This window comes from Bicyclus anynana, chromosome 20 (genome assembly GCF_947172395.1).
Source record: "Bicyclus anynana chromosome 20, ilBicAnyn1.1, whole genome shotgun sequence".
NCBI classification, from domain to species: Eukaryota; Metazoa; Arthropoda; class Insecta; order Lepidoptera; family Nymphalidae; genus Bicyclus; species Bicyclus anynana.
Genome location: NC_069102.1, coordinates 13,140,140 through 13,157,807, shown reverse-complemented (window position 1 = coordinate 13,157,807; position 17,668 = coordinate 13,140,140). Strand labels below are relative to the sequence as shown.

The 17,668-nt window shown below is 37.2% G+C and overlaps 1 protein-coding gene across 1 annotated transcript; it reads right to left on the bottom strand.

Annotated features, from left to right (window-relative positions):
- Positions 1-921: 921 nt before the first annotated feature.
- On the bottom strand, positions 922-11,425 carry LOC128198013 (nose resistant to fluoxetine protein 6-like). Its single transcript, XM_052887967.1, has 11 exons — positions 11,291-11,425; positions 10,181-10,561; positions 9,526-9,650; positions 8,729-8,816; positions 7,862-8,028; positions 6,643-6,828; positions 5,431-5,604; positions 4,756-4,906; positions 3,443-3,629; positions 2,201-2,343; positions 922-1,471 (listed from the first exon to the last, which is right to left on the bottom strand). The coding sequence occupies exons 1-11, from the start codon at positions 11,411-11,413 to the stop codon at positions 1,343-1,345; spliced, it is 1,854 nt and encodes a 617-aa protein (XP_052743927.1). The 5' UTR covers positions 11,414-11,425; the 3' UTR covers positions 922-1,342.
- Between the last annotated feature and the right edge of the window lie 6,243 nt (positions 11,426-17,668).

The window sequence follows — 17,668 nt, the reverse complement described above, 5'->3', positions numbered from 1 at the left end:
ATACATGTCTTGCTCACATTTTGCTTTCGATCTCAGGAAAAGCAAACTTATTTTCTTAAATTTTTGTTTTGTATAGAAAATTAGGTATATATCTTGAACATGACCATTTTATTTAATTTACTCGCAATTAGGTAAAAATGGTTTTGGCGCTCACGTCATAAAAATTTGCGTCGCGCGTCAATCGGTCCGTGCTTTTCACTCACGTGAAAGTCATAATTCGGCGTCTCGCTTGCGCTTCGAATCTTAACCATATCGTACCGACGTGCTGCGCGCTCTTGGGCACACAAAACACGTGTTACGCGGTACCGATTTGGAATCACATAAAAACCAGAAAAAAAATACAAGTATTGCCAAATAGAATCATGAGTGTGCTTGGAAAATTATTAGATATACAAGGAAATCAAGTAGTTTTTTACTAATGATGAAAAAAAAATGTTTTTTTTTTGGCATCAGTATCGAGCTCATTTGTAGACGCGCCACGAAAGAAGTCCCGTGGCAAAATCCTGAACTAAAATTGACAGCGCCTTACACAAATTACATTATAACTGCCATTAAGAAATGACAGTGAGCGATATTATGACATTAGCGCCACGTCTACGGGACTAGTTTTGTGGCGCGGAGTATAGTATGAACTCAAATCGTGCCAAGTTTAATTTTAATTCATTCAGTACTTTTAGCGTGATGCGCGATCAACAGAAAGGCGGACATCTTTATTCCGTTAACAATTATAATAAAACAATCAACTTATTTTTGACTAATCTGTACCTAATCTTATATTCCCTACAATAGAATGACGAATAAAATATATAAATTAAAACTAAGAATTACACAGTATATTAAATTTAAATTTATAATATACTAGCGGACGCCCGCGACTTCGTCCGCGTGGAATTCAGTTTTTCACAAATCCCGCAGGAACCATGTAATTTTCCGAGATAAAAAGTATCCTATGTGTTAATCCAGAGTAAAATATATTTCCATTCCAAATTTTAGCCAAATCGCCTCAGTAGCCGCAGCGTAATAGAGGAACAAACATACTTGCACACTTACAAACATACACACTTATACACAAACTTTTGCCTTTATAATATTAGTGTAAAGTGTAATAAAATAATTATAACAAATACACACCATCTAATTGTTCACCCAGAGGCAAGGTACCCAATACACTAGCGCTATCACCCCTCTGGATAGCAAGGCTTAACCCTTGGGCCAAATAAGCGCCAGCTCTTAGGTCACCTGACGCATGGACCAATTTGTCAGACATAGCATTAAAAAAACAGTTAACTGTAATTTAGTATTTGTGTTTATAAATGTATTTACATTATACATATGTACAAGGTTAAAGTTTATTTTTGTTTCGTGGAGCGAGCAGCGCGCGCGTCAGTCCTCCGATCGGCGCCTCGACCGCCAGCCAGAGGACTGTCCCCAGTAGAAAGGACAAGAGAACTGACTCACATAACATCATAAACTGAAAATAGAAATACACATGTTATTTGTTATGATTCATCAATAATATCAGCCTATTTAAGCGGTCACATAGTTGGAAGAGCCAAATCTCCCACCAGGTGAACTGACGACATCAAGCGAGTCGCAGTGATTTGTTGACTGCAGGCAACTCAGTATCGTGATGTTTGGAAGTCCCTACAAATTGCCTATGTCCTGCAGTGGACGTCCATCGGCTGATATGATGATGATAATGATGATGATGATGTATCATCATCATCATGATGTAAATAAATAAATAAAAAAAAAATAAAAAAAACAGCCACAATGCCCTACAAATTGCGCGTTCCGACGCTCAGAATTTTTTATTACCTATTATATACCCCGTTTTTGTATCTCATCTAGATGAAGCTACTCACGGAAAATTAACATGATAGTAATGAATGTTGGGGACGTAGGACGTTGGGGTCCCAAGGTGCTGGAATGGCGACCCCGCACCGGAAAGCGCAGTGTTGGTCGGCCCCCCACTAGGTGGACCGAGGATATCAAACGGGTTGCAGGGGGCTGCTGGATGCTGGCGGCTCGAGATCGTTGTTGATCGTTGTGCTTGGAGGTCCATGCAAGAGGCCTATGTCCAGCAGTGGACGTCTATCGGCTGATAAGGTAAAGTAAGGTAAGGTAATTAATTGTAAAAATGCTCCACGGATCCAACGCTACGAGTATAAGAAAAGAATGAAAAATTATAGATACTTACTATGAAAAAGTCGGATAAATATAGGGGTGTGGTCTGATATCCCACGACGCCTCTCTGGAAGAGGGTGTGTAGCAAGAAAGCGCTGTACGACACGCGCCCCGCCCAGGCAAAGCCGCGCCACTCTATTATACCACGGTATACCGCTGAAACAGAAGATTTGTTAAAGGTATACTAGTCATGGATAAGCCTATGCTTAAGCAATAGGGTAGTCGACTCATATCAAATTATCTTATAAACAATTTTAATCTCGTGTAGTGTTAATTAATATAATACTTAATTTAAAAATCATGATTTTTTAAATTTTCCAAACGTCTAAATACGCTGTCGTAAATTTTGTGATGTCACAATGTTACTTGATGTACTAATTGTTAACTGATATTTTTGTCAAATGTCATGATGATTTTTAAAATGTTATTTAATGGAAAATTAAGTTCAAGTTTGTAGAAAGAGAATCGACGTGCCACATGGTTGCAGGCCCTCAGTCAATTTAGAAGTTCTAAACTGACCCGAGCTGGGAAGAATTCAGGACCTCTCTTTGAATCACAGTACTAATTGCAACTCAAAGGAGACCCTTAGAGAGTCGTTCTGTCCATCTGTTCTACTTCTGCCTTCGGGCACAACATTACTTGAGAAAGTATGCAAGGAACTTAAGCTAACTTATCCTAATAACTAAACAAATCATGCTCACGTGGAATGGTGGCAAGAATACTGGCTGCATTTCCGCGCTGGACAGCCAGGCTAATCCTTTGCGCAAAACTGAGCGAGCCCTTCTGTCACCAATTGAGGCAACTAGCCGCGGTGAAATTTATTGGCACTGACTCCATGACACAAGGGTTTCCATGGCAAAAGGAACAAATATGTAACTCTCAGTCATAGAGGCATACTTGTGCCACTTACCGGTTTGAAAGAAAGAAAGAAAGAAAGAAAAAACGTTTATTTTAAAATTGTGCCACACACCACAATGCCGAAGCACCGATGCAGCGTCCGATGCCTCAACCACCTGAGCAAGGCAAGACCAAAACTCAAGTAGTAAAAGCATCAAACACCACACTGTCATGTTTGGCACAACCTTGAAAAAGGTATCAGCTCAGCATTTTGCTGCATGATCCAGCACTGATTTTCAGCTGATACCCTCATCCAGGTGACACCACGGATAAACACAGCCACGCAGCGACATAAAACTATTATAAATTTTTCAGCTTCATCTGCTGCGACTCCCGATCTTGATTCTGTGATACTTACTCTCAATTTTAAAGATGCTGCCGATGATTAATATAAGCATAAGCAGTTGGAACGTCGGCTTGCTCAGCGCAGCGTAGCCGACGCGCAGTACCGCGCTCTGACCCTCGCCGTCAGTGAAGAACAGGGTGCCTGACAGGATGATGGCCACACCTAGCGGGAACACGAGCCACACCAGCCACCGGTACTTCTGGGAATAGAAATAAGTTTATTTGACTACTACGTGGCTTTCTAGTGGTAAAAGCAGTGGCAGACTGCTTAACTTTGCTGCAAGTAGGCTATGTTTGCAGCCTCTACTGTGTGCCTAGTGGGAGCTTTCAATATTTTCATACTGTTACCATCACGTTGACGTAAACGCAAATTTATATGGAATTGAAACAGTTGTGCAGTAGTGCCACTAGATGGCGCTGGCAATTTTTTTTTTTTTTTTTTATTCTTAACAAGTTAGCCCTTGACTACAATCTCACCTGATGTTAAGTGATGATGCAGTCTAAGATGGAAGCGGGCTAACTTGTTAGGAGGAGGATGAAAATCCACACCCCTTTCGGTTTCTACACGGCATCGTACCGGAACGCTAAATCGCTTGGCGGTACGTCTTTGTCGGTAGGGTGGTAACTAGCCACGGCCGAAGCCTCCCACCAGCCAGACCTGGACAAATTAAGAAAATCTCAATCTACCCAGCCGGGGATAGAACCCAGGACCTCCGTTTTGTAAATCCACCGCGCATACCACTGCGCCACGGAGGCCGTCACAATTCCTTAGAAATTCGCGTTTACGTTACGTTACGTGACAGTAACAGTATGAAACTGCCACTAGGCCCTCTGAACTCTGAAATTCGATAGGTATCGAATCAATACAATTACCTTAAATTATGTCAATAAATTGCAAGTTTTATTATTTTAGTAGGATTGTACAAGGCGTACAGGACGTATAGGACTAAAATATTAAAATTATCGTTACATTTTCTTTATTTCTGTAGAAGAGAAAGGTTTTGGGTCAAATTTTCCGCCCTGTAAAATCTGCAAATACACCACTGGATAAAAGAATTCTCAAAATCGATTCAGTAAATCTAGAGATTAATCCCTACAATAACACAACCTTTCACGAAGATAATGTTCTAAGTTTAATACATACCTTGTATTTTACAAGTTAGTTTCATTTTGCGAAATTGCCGCAGTAACTGTCTTGGGAAATGTAGTAACCACGGACGTATATCGGTAAATGTTAACCGGGAACTTCAGATCCCACAGACGTTTGTTAAAAATTCAAATCATACGTCGTTCTCTTATTTGACATTGTATGCTGATGATGATTACCTTGTATTTAGTGAAGTCCTTTCCATTGGTCTGCCAGTAGTAAGTAAGGATCCCTCCCGCGAGGCCCAGCGTATAGGTCGAGAAGTTGGTGTGCCCTCGGCTGAACGATAAATTAAACGTATCGTCATCCTTGTAAAGAGTACGGATAGTCCTGAAAATGAAACAATTGTTACTATATCTTATACAGGATGTCCCGTAATCTATACTTATAATAAATCTGTAGAGAGGTCAATTCTGTACATGAAATAAATTTCCAAATTAACACTAGACTGATCCAGTGGACTGATTAACAGGGGACTGATCAGTGTTCGATACTGATGCCAAAAATGCAATCAGTAAAAATTTTTATCTGTCTCTCTGTCTATCTGTATGTTCGTTATAGAAACAAGAACTACTCGATGGATTTCAACGAAACTTGGTACTATTATTCTTCATGCTCCTGGGCAGGTTATAGTTTGTGCAGTGAATGTTGGGAAAACGGGAGAAGTTTTTCAAGATTTAACTGAACGACAACGGACTTTGTCGACAATTTTAATGTACATAGTCATGTTAAATGAAAAAAAATGGTAGGAATAGTATGTGAGCTAAACTGTGGACCGACAGACATACAAACGAACAGTGCGATACTAATAAGGGTTCCTTGTTGATTACGGAACCTAACATAAAAATACTTACTCAGGAGACTGTAAAAGGATAGCAGTCAGATCCTGGAAGTAAGTGTGCGCGGCGGTGATGAGCAGTGACAAGAGGAAGAGGAGAACCAGTGCCACCTTCCGGTGCTGGGGCTTCTGCACCAGCACCAGCAGGATCAGGCTGATGCAGAACATCTGTGTGTCGGCTGCTAGATACCTGTAATATAATATAAGGATGATGATAGTTTTTTAAATTGTATACAAATTAAGAGTATGCTGAAGTCTGCCAATCCGCATTTGGCCAGCGTTGTGGACTAAGACCTGACTCCTCTCATTCTGAGAGGATAAGCGGCTCAACAGTGAGCTGATTACAGGTTGTTAATGATGATGCTGACCTTCTTTACTCGAATGTCTCAAAAAATCAATATATTGAATCCTGTCATCATTGCTGTGGATGATTGATGATGATTATTGTAGAATAAAAAATGCAGATTTGAAACAATCTATAAATTATCATATCAGACTTTTTAACGGCCCACTACAGGTCAAAGCTTAGAAGACGGGATATGGGGCTTATGGCCCTGCCACACACTCCGCAAACGACGTGGGACGTACCGAGAGAAGGAGGCAGAGACGTACTGTGGCAACGTCATTCTCCAAGAATCCACCGACCAGTAATTTGTCGGAATTTGATCGCGAATGGCAGTCATGGGGATCTTGTTATAGAAGAGTACACCCAAACCTATTTGCATTGAAAATTAAATTACATGCGGTTTACATCATCAAAGTTATCTTTATCTCACATATGCCGTCGGCATGGTGTGGTACCTAAATCGTTTATGTACACTAAGAATAGAAAAGGACCCAGAATTGAACCCTGTGGAGCCTATTATGGTAGGAGAACCGTGCGAATCTATATAACTTATTCATACCTTTTGTGTTCTATCACTGAGGTAAGAGGTAATGAGATCAAGAGCAACACTTTTGATGCCATAGTAAGTTAACTTAAGTAAAAGAGTGTTATGGTCAACACAATCGAATGCCTTGGACAAATTACAGAACACACCAATATCATTCTTAGAACTTTCCCATGCTTCTTATATATGTTTTAAAAGTTTAGCACCTCCATCAATTGTATTTATTTGTTTAGCGCCGGGATCAGTTGTATTACCTCCTTTTGTAAAACCATACTGTTCAGAATGAAACTTTAAATAAAAAACTATTATAAAAAACAAAATATATAAAACATACTAACCATCCATGCGGGAAACAGATGTCATATTTATAGATGTAGTTATTGAAGTAGAATATGTTGGCCCACCAATAGTGGCGGCAGTAGTTGGCCTCACTGACCACGATCAGGTCCCACATTGGGCCACTGCCCATGTAGCGCATCCATGTACTGATTGTAGCTATCACTAGAGCGTATGATGGAGTTAATCTGAAAACAATACACTGATGTTTTAGTAAGAATTTTCTATTGTAAACGGTGATTTCAAAAAGAGCAACTGTTGAGATTATTGTTGGCTCTTCACAGCAGAACCTCTCTTTTGAAGCATTCAAACTAGATGTTTCAAATGCTTGTAAACTAAGTGCTGATTTCACCAGTCTCTGTTAGTTATTTAAAAAGTAATAGTTTAATGCTCTGCCTTTGCTAATGTTACTAAGGGTTTAGGGTTCACTTTATAGTTTAATGCTCTGCTAATGTTATTAAGGGTTTAGGGTTTACTTTATAGTTCTGCTCTGCTTGTTATAATTTAATGTTATAAAGGGTTTCACCAAGTCCTATCAAACCGTTATTTTCTCTAATGGAGCATTAAAGCCTAATTGAAATAAACAAGATTTATTATTTTTTGAGTTTTGAAAATATTATCGAAATGTAATGTAATGTAACTATCTGTGCTCATTCCTGGCATTACATTTACGCGTACTTTACATTTTACATTCTTACCCTCAAGTTTTGTGATTAGATCGTTTGTCAATTGTTTCATTTGTTGTACTTAGTTTTAGTTTTATTTTTAACCGACAGCAAAAAAAAAGGAGGAGGGTCTTAGTTTGATGCGTGTGTTTTTTTTAATGTTTGTTACATTATTCCTCTTCATTTTTGGTTGAAAGGCGGTGCTAAAAACAAAATAAACTTTAATAAGAGCCTATTTGGCATAGCACCACAGTACGATTCCTTTTTTCGATTTTTCGATTCATTTTTCCGATTACGAGCGGATTATTTTTCGCTTTTTAGAGTAATGCATCTTTGACGTCAGTTATTTTTTTGTTAAAAAGATTTTATAATATATTTTGTACATGTTGCTGACATTCGATTGTGAATTAATATTATTTGCTTAAAAAGATAAAGGTCTGGTATAGGTACTCGTTACGTTATTTAAGACGTTACACTTTGTAATATAATTTCACAAACTTGTTATCAGTGTCATTAAACAGAACATTAATCTTTATTTTTTTTAATTTATCATTACCTGATCCACCTTAACAGAATGCCTTTTGGTATATGTATCCAAGTAATTTCAGTTTTTTCAGACTGTATCTGTAAGTTGTACGCCAACAGAAAACTGGACATTACGAAAAATGTGTGCGTCACAAAGTTGCCGTTGAGAAGCATTTGTTTTGACAGATCGTCATATATCTGAAATAAAAAAGTCCAATATATTAAATAGACTCCGCGCCACGAAAGAAGTCCCTCGGCTAAAATGTGAACTAAAATAATTGACAGCGCCTTACAACTGATAATAAGAATGAAAGAAAGAAAAAAGCTTTATTAGAGAATTATGCCACACAACACAATTTGTTCTTTAACAATATCCTGCGATGTGTGGCACAACCCAGTAAAGGGATCCAACTCAGCATAATGCTACATACTCTTTAAATAAAAAGAGCATGCAGCGCTGGTTTTCAGTTGAAACCGTTGACCAGATGCCGCCACAAACACAGCACACAACAACCTTATTAACTAAAATAAACAATAATAATAAGTTAAACTTAAAATAATACATTGCAATTGACTAAAATAAGACCACCATTACTAACTGACAATGAGCGCCATTAGGACTTTAGCGCCGCGTCTACAGGACGTGGAAATTGGCGGCACATAGTTCGAAAAGCCGACGGATGTTGTGGTCCCAAGGTGCTGGTATGGCGACCCTGAACTAGTAAGCGCAGTGTTGGTCGACCCTCCACCAAGTGGGCTGACGACATCAAGCGATTCGCAGGGATTCGCTGGATGCAGGCGGCTCAGGTTCGTGACGTTGGAAGTCCCGGCAAAAGGCCTATGTAGTGCAGTGGTTGATATGATGGTGATGATGATGTTACTGTAAATAATTACTTACCTGTTCAACAAAACGCGGGTTCGCGATGTATGACGTGGACAAAATTAGTGCAGCGTGAGAGAATATCACACAGACTGACGTCATTGCTCTAAAGAAAGTAAACAGATTTTTGTATTAAGTAATTTGTTTATTTGTTTCTTTTAGTTATTCGATGTTCAGAGTCACATGCGAACACATATAAGTTTACCCTAAAGTATATAATGATCTGTATCTTTTGTCAACTAATGATTGAGAGAAAGAAAATATTTCTCTATCATCATAACTATAGAAACTTAAACCAGGTGCGTAATATCACTTCATCTTTTGATTTTATTAAATACTAGACCTGAACGAATCCAGAAAATATAAAATCCTAAACTGACACCTGCTGGGAATCGAACCTAGATTTTTTGAGATCGACAGGATTACAAACAACATTGATACATAGAACAGTGGCATTTTCATCCTATATCTTCATCTTTTGATTTTATTAAATATCTTTTCATTTTAGTTACTTCTTTTTGGCGTATTCTGTGTATTTTCTTTCTTTCCTTCTTTAACATATTTGGGATTTGCAGAATACAAAAGGAAATTGTCAAAAGTTAATAGAAGACGCTACTGCTTCTACAGAAGCTAGGTTTCAAATATAAATCGATGATTCTATTATCGAATATACGATATCTACTTATAAGTACTTATACACCATGTGAGCGACTTTGTTATATACTAATAACTCGAATACTTTGAGATCAATCGTTGTAAATGTATTCCTCTAGTGACAAATCATCAGATGTATTTCTTATGTTCTTCATTTATACCTTAATCCATTGAATAATTTCAATCGTTCCATCCTAGAGTCAGGTCCGCTTCCACCTGGCGCGGTAAGCTTCGACCAGTTGCGCCTCATTGAAAACGATAGCAAGTACGGGTTTCCTAAGTAAGACAAAGTTTATTATTACGATAAATAGGTAAATATCATTATTATTTTTTGAATCATTGATCATTGTCAGCTTATTTTAAGGCCTGCTACAGTGCCATGCCTCGCTATAGCAGAGGTGATGTAAAATGTTAGAGACGTGCTTGGGAATGGTGCTTTCGAATTGTTTCTTAGATTTGCTGCTTTAAATCTTCCCTCTTTTTGGAAAGTCTGGAAAAGTTGCAGCAGTATTTTGACAAATCTTAAAAATACATCAAATCATAAAAGCTTATATCAACTGTTAAAGAAACAATATATTTAATTAATATTCGACGCACGTTTAAAAATACAACTTACTATTTTCAATTGTGCTTTAATTTGTTAATTACCTAATTGTAATAAATAAAAAAAATATTTAAATAGATTAAAATTACATTAACAAATTTACATATATATGTTTTCTTGTTATACATTAATAAATACTGTACCTACTTCTGCAAGCAGATTGAAACATGTTTTTTGAAATAACAAGGATATAATTGGTCTTTAAGTTATACGTATTTAATCATAAATGTTGAGCAATTGTTGATAATTATAAGTTTAATACCTGTTTTACTGTCTTTTTCGCATAACAAGATGTCGTAAAAGCTTCCGATTATGTTTAGCGTAATTAAAATAACATAAACAGCAGCTACAAGGAAATCACTTAACTCGAGAATCGTTTTATCTTCGGCACTCTTGCAATATTTTAGTTCAGCCAAACTTGCTTCTAGCTTGTGGCTTCTCCATAGGGATTCGTTGAGGCATTCTCCAAGGATCATCTCTAGGTCCCCTGTTTCATTTATTCTATGAATGTAATCTCTACAGGTAATCGAAACGCAGGTGCCTCTGTGTATTAATGTATAATTGTAATGTTTCCTTTTGAATGCTGAGTATTCCTATTAATAAAATAAAAATAACAGCACAAAATTAATAAAGTAAAGTGTATAATGACACTTTAAATTGTTTCATAGTTGAAAATTGACAGATACTAATGAAAATAAAGGTTTTAATTTGGTCTGTTAATAGCTCGTCCGTGAAAGCACTACATCATTATTTTTTATTATTATTCTATTTCAAACCAAATTTTTGTCACCAAGCAACATTGCTATGATTCTGGCTGGAGAGTATTGTTGCCGGTGAAACTAAAGGTGTGTGAAAGCTATTGCTATTCGCTGTATGTTAACTGGCAAAGAGCCATTACTATTACAGTATCCTATCGAGTACCCTGCATCGATCAGCTAGGCTATTTGCTTGGTCCAAGGATTAAAATATGTATTGACGGCTTCCGTGGCGCAGTGGTATGCGTGGTGGACTTACAAGACTGAGGTTCTGGATACGACTCGATTCGATTGAGGTTTCTGAATTTGTCCAGGACTGGCTGGTGGGAAGCTTCGGCCGTGGCTAGTTACCACTGTACCGACAAAGATGTACCAAGTAAAAGGCTTTAAACGTTGCAACTCATCATGTAGAAACTGAAAGGGGTGTGGATTTTCATCCTAATCATAATAAGTTAGGCCGTTTCCATTTTAGATCAGATCACCGTCAGGTTTACCGTCAGGTGAGATAGTGGTCAAGGGCTTGTAAAGAATAAAAAATAAATGTGCAACTCTAGTCAGCGTGCTTACTTGTATAAAGTGCATGAGGTCCGAGTGTGCGTTGGAGAAGAGATGATAGTCCGCCACGCAGTACAAGCCCTCAGGCTGCAGCAGGCACTCTGAGTAATCATCCAATGCGTACAGTGGCGGCATCTTGCGATACTCGCTTTCTGAAAGGTTACTAGACTACAACCTTCAGACTTGATCATCACAATAGGCTAGTTGACAGATTTTTCTAAATGGTCTTAAATAGTTCATTATCGTTCTATTTAAGACCAAATAACTTTAAGACTAAAAGGTGTTGGCGAAGAATTCTCCGTGTACCGTGGACAGCGCATAGGACCAATGCATCGGTGTTGAAACAACTCAACTTTTAGCGGCCTCCGTGGCGCAGTGGTGTGCGCGGTGGATTTACAAGACGGAGGTCCTGGGTTCGATCCCCGGCTGGACCGATTGAGGTTTTCTTAATTGATCCAAGTCTGGCTGGTGGGAGGCTTCGGCCTCGGAGCGTTTTGGTACGATGTCGTGTAGAAACCGAAAGGGGTGTGGATTTTCATCCTACTCCTAACAAGTTGGCCCGCCTCAATCTTAGATTACATCATCATTTACCATCAGGTGAGATTGTAGTCAAGAGCTAACTTGTGTAGAATAAAAAAAAAGCTCAACATCTCGAAAAGACTTCCACTTCAAAAAAAAGTGCGGGAAAATGTCGCGAATGTGTGATAGGGGTCACGACCCTCAGTAATCAGGAACACGACGCGGAGAGATAGCTCTACTAGATTGTCGATTCTACTATTTTTTTTTTCATATTTTTCAAGACATACATTACATGAAAATTTTAGTTTATTTTTAATATGTTTTTGATAATACGAGCCAAAACGCCTTCGGCCATTATGGTCTATATTTCAACTGTTTTATGACGTCACTATAATAAATCCCATAATGGAGAATTTGACAAAAATATTACTTAACAATTAGTTTGACGTTTAGTACATCAAGTAACATTGCTTTTACTGGTTTCGTAGTGCAAACATCATTTTTGACGCATTTAGGCCGACCACAGATTTTTTGATTATATTTTTTTACTTTTACGCAATTGCTACCCACTATATTTATTTTACACTAATATTTTGTATGTATGTATGTATACATTCAAAAGAAAAAGAGGTAGACCAAGAGAGAAATGGATTGATGAAGTTATAAAAAAAGCCGGTGAAAATTGGATCACTAAAGCGAAAGATAGACAGATATGGGGGAAAATGGAGGAGACTTTCATTGGACATGAGGGGTCCATACTGATTAAGAAAGGAAGAGAGAAAAAAAAAAATTAAGAAAATTGTACTTTTGTATCTCATTTATTATTTTATGCATGTTACATTCTTTATGGAAATAATAAGGCTCAAATTTTCAGCGCTTCCCTCTCCAATGCATATAAATTACCATAGTTATAACTTAGCGTATAAAATTCTTTGATTCTTCAGCTATCTAATGGTGTCATTACATTTTGGATAGATATGATAGTTACGTAGCTACATTAGCAAACTGTATCCCCCGATTTATGTACATTAGTTTTTTAGAATGACATCCCATTTTGGAAGCAATTTTAAAGACGTATCCACGTCAAAATGATGACTTATTTATCTATGGTATGGAGCATGGGCGACAAACCTTCATAAATTGAGGCAGGTCTAATTACCGCAGGCTCTTGTTCTATATATAAGTATTTCTAAGAAACGCAGCTAAACAGCCAGTTAAACCAGTTTAGCTACACGTTTTATTATTTATGTTTCCTTAACAAGGTTCAATGTCGTGTTCTGAACCACTGCCAATAACTGACATTTTCCTTCTAAGATGGTCTAACTCAAACATCTATACTAATATTATAAAGCTGAAGAGTTTGTTTGAACGCGCTGATCTCAGGAACTACTGGTTCGATTTGAAAAATTCTTTCAGTGTTAGATAGCCTATTTATCGGGGAAGGCTATAAGCTATATTTTATCCCCGCATTCCTACGCGAACGGGAACCACGCGAGTGAAAATGCGTGGCGTCAGCTAATTAAAAATATAAACCTTCATGAGCCATGATAGCCCAGTGGATATGACCTCTGCCTCCGATTCCGGACGGTGAGGCTTCGAATCCAGTCCGGGGTATGCACCTCCAACTCTTCAGTTGTGTGCATTTTAAGAAATTAAATATCACGTGTCTCAAACGGTGAAAAAAAAACATCGTGAGGATACCTGCATACCAGAGAATTTTCTTAAGTCTCTGCGTGTGTGAAGTCTGCCAATCCGCATTGGGCCAGCGTGGTGGACTATTGGCCTAACCCCTCTCGAGACCCCCTCTGAGACTCGAGCTCAGCAGTGAACCGAATATGGGTTGATAATGATGATGATGACCTTCATCTGTTATTTAATAGTGATAAGAAATAAATTATTCACCTTTGCCTAGTTAAATTGCGGTCAGACACATTCTTCATTCAAAATCTAGGAAAGCATCATTAGGTCAGTCTTTAGGTATAATAAATAACAAATAAATACGTGATGTTACAAATCTTGAAGTATTTTATTTGACTGACATATATGTTTCATTCCTAACTCTATGGACACCGACCAATCAGGGGCAAGTTCGGACAGTTGACGTTTTAAGATTGCAATTTAACGGTTTCAGTTCCATAAATTTACACTTTAAATTGTAATCTGTATTTTCAGTTCACAATATGACGGTAGATCTTATTATCAAGAGTGATAATAAGATTTACTGTCACGATTTGGCTGTTGGGAGGCTTCGACCGTGGCTGGTTACCACCCTACCGACAAAGACGTACCGCCAAGCGATTTAGCGTTCCGGTACGATGTCGTGTAGAAACCGAAAGGTGTGTGGAATTTCATCCCCCTCCTAACAAGTTAGCCCGCTTTCATCTTAGATTGCATGATCACTTACCACCAGGTGAGATTGTAGTCAAGGGCTAACTTGTAAAAAAATAACAAAGTCTACACTGATCTATACTAATAAAGACAAAAGATTTGTACTTTTGTATGTAACGAATAAACTCAAAAATTATTGGATCACAAAATTACAGGCTATGCCCATTATCCCACGGGTAGGGTTGCCAGGTCGCCAACCCTAATAGCCGGACAAACCGACTAGTTCGGCCTGACATTTGGGTAAAAAGCCCGGTCACACAACATTATAAAAAATTATTATTATTAGTAATTATATATTTTTAAAATGTACCACATATTTGCTGCTTATTTTAATTTAATTTAGTTAATGTCAATTTATTTGTACAATTATAAGCTGTGACGTCACACGGGTCTCAGCTGAAAATCAGCGCCGTGTGTTATGCTTGTATGTAGTGCACGGCATAAGCTGAGCTGTACACCCTTTCTTTTTAAGGGTTACAGACAGACATGCTGTCATAAGGATAGGGTACTGACTGTCTGTAACTTTTAGATTTGAATAAATTTATTTTCTTTCTTTCTTTTCTTATTAAATTATAATTTTTGTCTCCGAAATAATTGTATGAAAAATCAAGATTTTTTTGATTTTAATTAAAACTCTAGTTAAATTTTAATAACATATATATAAAAACATTTAACCGACTTCAAAATCAGAACATAAATGAGAAAAATAACATCGTACGTGCTACCTTCTGATCACTTTGAAGGCGGTGCTAAGCCAGTGACATATTAATTAAAGCCGTTTCTGAAAGAATCACGGGAGATAACTGACTGAAAATCGTAAAACTTTATGATTTAAACGGCATGAGTTAATGCATCACTGTGTTGGCACCGCTTTCAAAGTGATCAGAAGGTAGCTGCACGTACGATGTTATTTTTCGCTTTTTAGTTTATTTTCTGATTTTGCAGTCGGTTCAATTGATTTATGAAAATGTTTTTTTTTTTTATGTTTTTAGTGATAGGTACTCTTGAAATAGCTTTAGGTTATAACCTAAAGACTGACCTAAAACCCGGTTACCCCAGTTTTTATGTTCTAACCTAACTTTTAACCTTTACCCTAACTTAAGAATAATTGATAAAATTGTTCTTATAATTAACAATAACAATATTTAACTGAAGAAATTCTAAACACTGTTGTTTAAAAAGTTAAGAAACGCCACCCCTCCGATTTTCAAAAGTTTCCCTTGATCCATTTCTCCAGGATTCCATCTTATGATCCTGGTTTCCTTGTCATTCATCATCCTGGTAACATCTTTTTCCTAACAAAAAAATAATTATCAGAATCGGTTAACAACGACGCAGTTAATAAATGACGAAGTTATGAGGTAACAAATATTAACATAACAAAACACAAAAGGTCGGTTAATAAAATCGAGTTAATCAGTGAAATGAAGTCATCAGCTAAAATTAAATTATTGATGAACAATCGATTCGCCTGCGCTTGGCCACGCTCGTTTGCGAAATATAAAAAGCCGGACACAGTTTATTTTGGCCGGACACGCAATCAAAAAGCCTGACCATGTCCAGCTTTATCCGGACGCCTGGCTACGCTACCCACGGGAATGGGAACAATGCGGGTGAAATCACTGAGTTTTGCTAGTATTTTCTAAATTGCCAATCTGAGCTTGCAGTCACAGTGCCAAATGGCCACATGTCACTACCACGTGCCCTCAGACCAATTAGAAGGGCCTGTATCGCACTCATAGTCACGAACAAAATTGTCTGTCATTTTCTGAGGAAAACGAGCTTAGATTTGGTATATATGTTAAACTAAACTAGAAGTTTTTGTCCGTTTTTTACACAATTCAATTACACAAAAAGGTATTTTTACAGAGCTCTTTAACCGACGAACACGATTGAAACTATTTAACATCAATTCTATAGAGACAGTTTTTACAATCGCATTAGATCGGTGATCATATACTTTGACAGAAAAGTAACGTCTAGCGAGGCAGGTCCTATACATTAATTGGTCTGAGCACGTGCCACATGGTCCATGGTTTGTACCCGGAAAAGACATGCCGCCAAGTAGGTAAAATTAATTCTTTCGTTTTAGAAGCAGTTTCTATTCCGTTTACTAGGCCGATCAACATCCGGAAAACAGTGTTAATAAATACTGATATCCCGAGTAAAAATACGTGGGGTAGGTCATTCGACTCGTCGTCTAGAAAAATGTGCAAAAATTTCAAACCCGCACATAAACAATTGCAAAAGTTATTATTTCACCGCGGCTTGTTGCCTCGACTGGTGACAGAAGGGCTGGCTCATTTTTTGCGCAAAGGATCAGCTTGGCTGTCCAGCGCGGAAATGCAGCCAGTATTCTTGCCACCATTCCACGTGGGCATGATTTGTATAGTTATTAGGATAAGTTAGCTTAAGTTCCTTATTGTATTATTTCTCAATAAAAAAAAAAAAGTTATTAACAATTAAATAAAAATAAAAATTGGGATCAACATTAATGGAAATTACTCCAAAACTAATGGTGTTGGACAATTTTTACAATAAGATTCTTAAAGAAGAGAAAATTTCGTATTAAAAATATTAACTTGTGAAACTTAACCTGTATTCGTAATATATTTTATTTAATGTTTATAATAGAGTTCCGTGCGGTCATTAAATGCGATCGCGTTATCGCTAGAAAGCGGGCGGCTCCAGTAAAGTTTTTTTTCGTGTATTAAATAATGATTGAAAGATTATGTTTGAAGATGAAAAAACATATTATTTAAGATGAAAAATTTAAATATTTATTTATGTGCAGGTCTGAATTTTTGCACATTTTTCTAGACGTCATTACAAGTAGAATGAGCTAGCACACATTTTTTTATTCGCGGTATCAGTATTTAACACTGTTTTCCAGAAGTTGATTGGCCTACAGGCATTTTTGATATCAACATAGTTAGCTAATAGCTGTACAAATGGCCACATGGAATGGTGGCAAAAATGGCTGCATTGTCGGGTTGGACTGTCAAGCTGATACTTTGCGCAAAAAAAGCCAGCCGTTCTGTCACCAGTCGAGGCAATAGGGATGATGACAGATTATTAAATTGTATATAAATTAGGAGTATGCTAATAGTAAAGCAATTTTATATAAAAGTAACAGGATATCTGCGATCATTACTTTCATAGGGTCATATTTTCGGCTCTGTGACGGATCCCTGAAAAACGTTTTATAATGATCATTATAAAACTATTATTAATTGTTATCATCATGTATGGGCGTTCAAATAAAACTACAAATATCTTTGTTATTTTAGCGTCTATATTTATAGTTCATTTATTGAAAAATGTCACGTTTAATGTATTTCATATTTAGCTTTTTTACATTATTACATTTATTTTCATCTACGTTACGTTAAAAGATTTTTAGTAGATTTTAAAATATTTTATTATTATTTATTTTGCAAACATCCAGACAATCTTTGTTTTTTACATATTAATTGGTTAATA

What these genes read in the sequence shown, in the direction of transcription:
- LOC128198013 (XM_052887967.1), bottom strand. Translation starts at nt 11,413, where the DNA reads ATGCCGCCACTGTACGCATTGGATGATTACTCAGAGTGCCTGCTGCAG. An exon ending in ATTCTGTTAAGGTGGATCAG is followed by an intron (nt 6,829 to 7,861) that starts GTAATGATAAAT and finishes TATTGTTTTCAG; the next exon opens with ATTAACTCCATCATACGCTC. An exon ending in ATCTGTTTCCCGCATGGATG is followed by an intron (nt 5,605 to 6,642) that starts GTTAGTATGTTT and finishes ATTATATTACAG; the next exon opens with GTATCTAGCAGCCGACACAC.